This window comes from Platalea leucorodia (genome assembly GCF_965183815.1).
Source record: "Platalea leucorodia genome assembly, chromosome: Z".
Classification (NCBI taxonomy): domain Eukaryota; kingdom Metazoa; phylum Chordata; class Aves; order Pelecaniformes; family Threskiornithidae; genus Platalea; species Platalea leucorodia.
Window position 1 is genome coordinate 29608119 of NC_138858.1, and position 4535 is coordinate 29612653.

The 4535-nt window shown below is 40.3% G+C and overlaps 1 protein-coding gene across 1 annotated transcript; it reads left to right on the forward strand.

Moving 5' to 3' along the window:
* Positions 1-1246: 1246 nt before the first annotated feature.
* TMEM252 (transmembrane protein 252) lies at positions 1247-3040 on the forward strand (the record flags this gene model as incomplete). Its single annotated transcript, XM_082335614.1, is given in 3 exon segments — positions 1247-1264; positions 1268-1596; positions 2683-3040. Coding segments are annotated over 3 exon segments (705 nt in total).
* Between the last annotated feature and the right edge of the window lie 1495 nt (positions 3041-4535).

Consider the following 4535-nt stretch of genomic DNA (forward strand, 5'->3'; position numbering starts at 1 on the left):
CATGAGATTTTGTGTGGTGGTGCAACTCGTGCAGGTACAGCCCAGGACAGGGTGAGACAGGTGACCCAGTACTTTCAGGACTCCTGGGCAGCCAGAAATCAAAACTGTCTCCTCTAAGAGGAAGGTATGAGGCTCAAGCACCCTATGTGAAGAGCTTCCCTCTCCTGAGCTGCAGAGAAGGTCTACAGTAGGAAGAGGGGAGCCTGACCCTATTTTTTGAATGGTCCGCTGTTCTAATTTGTTCACTTTGTGCAATGGAGATTTTACAACTAACATAGGCAAGGTCTGGTTAATTACCCCATTGTTGAAAATATGCAGAAACATAATTAGTAATGTTCCAAATTATGTAGCATTAACAGACAAGTCAAGTTCTGATTATGGAGTTTACTACACCCTGTCAAAAACTAGCGGATATACTCTCCAAGAGTAAATCCACAGGCTAATTCTAAAGATTATTTTTTGTATTGGAGGTAGCAATATTTAGGCCTAAAATCTGTTGGTAGCAGGCATCTCTGAATTTCAAATGTCTAAGTATATTTGAAAAACGGAGCAGAGGTGTTTCTGCACAGCTTTGAGCACTAAGCCTTTTGAAAATCCACCAATAGAAACTGCTGGAAGAGAGAAGAGAATAACAGTAAAGGAATCAGAGTACAATTGAACCTGCAGACAAAGAAGAGGATTTTTTGTATACCTATGTCCTTTTCTGACGTTATGCAATTTTGATTTCTTTCATTTTATGTACTAAATTCATTATTATATCACATCGCAAGCTAGAAATTTATCCATTTTCAAAGGCCTATTAAAAATATCAAGGCAGTTGAATAATGTGTTAAAGACAGGAGACCAAAATCCAGTGAAAGATAAAAATGCGTGATTAAGAAAGAAGTATATTTTCCCTTCAAACTTTTAACAAGGAGTTATGAACAGTGTTTTTGTTGTTTGTTGTGGGTTTTTTAAGACAAACAAATACAGCTTTCATTCATAAACTAACAAAATGTGTAAATCATTGCAAATTGTAACATGCAATGAATGCAGCACTTCAGTATGCACCCCAGAGATTACAGCGACAAAGGGATGGTGCAGGAAGTTTCTGTTTCCTTCCTTAAAGTTGTTTAAGATTACAAATTAATCTCAAAAGAGATTATGAGTATCTCGAAGAGTTAATGAGTATCTTAAAACTGCCTGTTTCTCTTAATTGTCCAAAGGCCGGTTGATCCTGATGTGTATAAAATACCAGTCCATGAAGATGAGAAGCACATCTGAGTGAGCCAGCAAACAACCAGCACACAGGAACCAAGTGCTGTGTCTGCTAGGAAAGATGCCAAAAGGTGTTTTTACCTTCATTCGTCTTTTTGTGCTCTTACTTGGTTTCGCCATTACTTGTCTGGGAGTCCTTTGCGTTTCCACAAGTTCCTCCACATGCAGATGTGGAAATAATGAGCTGGTGGTTTATTGCCTGTTAGCTTTGGGGTTCTTTCTCCTTGTGACTGGCATTTTCTGGAGCACTTACCATGAAGTCTTGAAATACAGGGGCTTCAGCAGCATCTTCATTCGAAATCCCAGCCATAGAGACCTACATATCAGCACCATAGACAGGTATGTGTTGCAGTACAGCTGCTGATGAATTGGGAGGGAGGGATGCTGTTTTGTAAACATACTGCGAGAAGAAAGAAGCAATACAAGTTTTTTACAATATAAAAAATACGTAGTAGCTTTATTATATTACTGTGCAGAGATCTGTAGTCTGAAATTTGATTTGCTAGAGCAAGCAGCAATGTGCAAACAGTAATTTGTGCAAACAATACATAAGGTAAGGTATACTACAGGAAACAGCAGGTTGTACAGGGTGGTCCAAAGCCGTGCATGGAGGGAGCAGGCGCAGCTATGCTGACTTCATGGAGCTCCTGCAGGAGCATCATTAGTTCCATCTCAACAGACAATTCCAGATGTGCTGCTGTGGGATATGTTCTTAGATTACTTGTTACCAATGAGGTAGGCAGGGAGCTTCAGCTCCCTATATGGTGCCTGCCAAAGTGTAATTGTCCCCGCCATTTCTGAGCAAAGTCAGAATGCTTTGAGAGCGTTTCTTAAACTGCTTGGCAGTAGGCCTGACAAAAGTCTTTAACAGGGTCACTGGATACAAATTACTCTTCCTGGACTGTTGTGGAAACCGCACCAGAAATACCAACAATGGGTGCTCTGAAAGCACTATAAAAACAACGTCCAGCAAATTTTGGTTAGATAAGCAGAAACATGCAAAATGTATTTTAAAACTGTGGAAAACAATGATTATTGTAATAATAAATAACTCACTAATTTAACCTACTTCAGACAGTTATCTCTTTCTTCTTCCAAATCAAACTTTTCTTGGGCACTTGTTGAAATGCTCACAAGCGTGGGTGTTTTTATGGCATGGGTGAGAACTCTCATGGGGAAGGCTCGTCTTTTTAGAACGCTGTGTTTTAATAAAACATTTTGCAGAAAGACACAGGTAATGATCCCAGCTATGCCAGCTGTTTTATATTAATATATTCCATTGATCTGAACCTACTTAGGTTTCCATTTACAGTTTAAACCTCATCTAAACTTTGGAAACATAACAGACAAAACATCTAACCAAGCTCTCTGAGATAAATCACATTTCACCATGATATATGTTTCTTTTTGGCTTGCTTTTTTCAGGCCTGACTTCTATCCCCCCTCCTATGAACAGAGCACAGATCCTGAAAAACAGACCTTCCCACTGCCAGTTGCATTCACACTGAAACAGCAAGAAGTCATCGATATCCCTCCACCTCCGTATAGCGAAAGCAGCGCAGAGTTCGTCAGTGAAACTAATGAACAGGAACAGCCACCACTGTATGAAATATCTGTGCAGCAGCTATGGCAACAGCAAACAGCTGACCAAGGCTCAAACGCTGGAGGGGAGTCAAATTCTCATCCATCCGCACAAGAAAAGAGTTACCAACGGGTTACAGACTACCAGGGGACCTCAGAAAGAGCAACGCCTGTCAGAACATGTGAGACAGGCAGTGGCTGAAATCCTGCATCTGTGAAGTGCAGAAAAAGACGTGTGTCAGTGATCCCTAATAGTACACCACTTAGGGTGAAACTGCCCAGGAAAAGTATTGACCATTGCTGTGTTTGAGTGGAGTTGGTGGGGATATATACAAAGGTGCTCAGTATTTCAAAGCAGAATGAAACTCCATAGAGACAGAAACGATCAGGCTGTATCTTATAAAAGTCAACATCATTGGCAATAGGAGTTTCTTATGCTGCAAGATAAATGAGGCACCATGCTGTTATCAATGTTAAATGTCTTGTGCCTCATAAGGAGTTTTGGCTGAAAGTCCTCATTTGTGGTTTTGTAACATTAGCTGACTTGGGAAACCTATTAACTAGCTTTTGTTTGGAGTTTGTAAATTAGTTGTTGTAACTGATTATTTTTGTATCATATGCCTTTCAAGTTACTTGTTTTATTTTGGGGTACTAGTAGCTGGTATTTTACTATTGAATTCATGAATAAATTTTGTATTTAAAACAAATGCCATGTATTTGCTTATATGATACAAGGTGTCCATGATTCAGGATAAGTACACAATACAATCACACAATACACTTCCTAGCTGCTAAACAGACAACCCTGGTTGTGCCCATAGCTTCTCGAAAGGAACTAGCAATCGCAGGAGGAAAAATCTTCTCTAACTCATTCCTCTGAGCTGTCTCTAAAAGCAGCTGCTTCCACTGCAGCCTAATCGAGCCTGTGGGAACTAAAAGAGGGGTCCTGTATCCTGTTTGTGGCACAAGAGGCCTCGTGCTTAGGGAACAAGTATCAGAAAGACGACAGGCTTGGACTCATCCTTCCTCCTTCCTCAGTTACATATTTCCTTCCTTTCACAATATCACTGAGGCAAATTTGCATCCAGGCCACTGTCATCTATAATTCCAGATGACAAGAAAAACTTCATGGACGTTCACTCAGATTTAGACCTGCAGCACTGCCTGTAGGTGGAGTTTTGCTTTTTGTTGCAGAACCAGTGAGACAGAAATGTTATCACACTTTCCAGATCCCTACATACCCTAGGACAACAACTTTTGCATTATGCCTACATATACATCAGAAATGCAAGGCATGGTGGTGATGGTAACAATGGCTAAGGCCAAGGAAGTGACAATCGCATCAGCTTTTTCTTCCAAAGAATTTCATCCTTTATGGGAAGGACCTATAAATCTTCAGCTGATGTAAGGAGAAAGAAAAGCAGAATAAAATGGGGTGGAGAAACTACAAAGAAAGGAAAATCAATTCAAGACAAGTTGAGGAAGAGAAATGTATTAAAACAATCACAGGCTAAACAAAGGGTCCCTGAAAAAGATAGAAGCTGATAGGAGATGCCATCAGCATATAAAGATTTTTCAAGTGACTGAGAAGCAGCACAGCACAGACAAGAACAGTAAAAGCCAGAGGAACACTGCACATTATTTCCAAAACAGCTGAAGTGAGGATCTCCTATGCCAAGTGTCCTTGCTACAGTCTT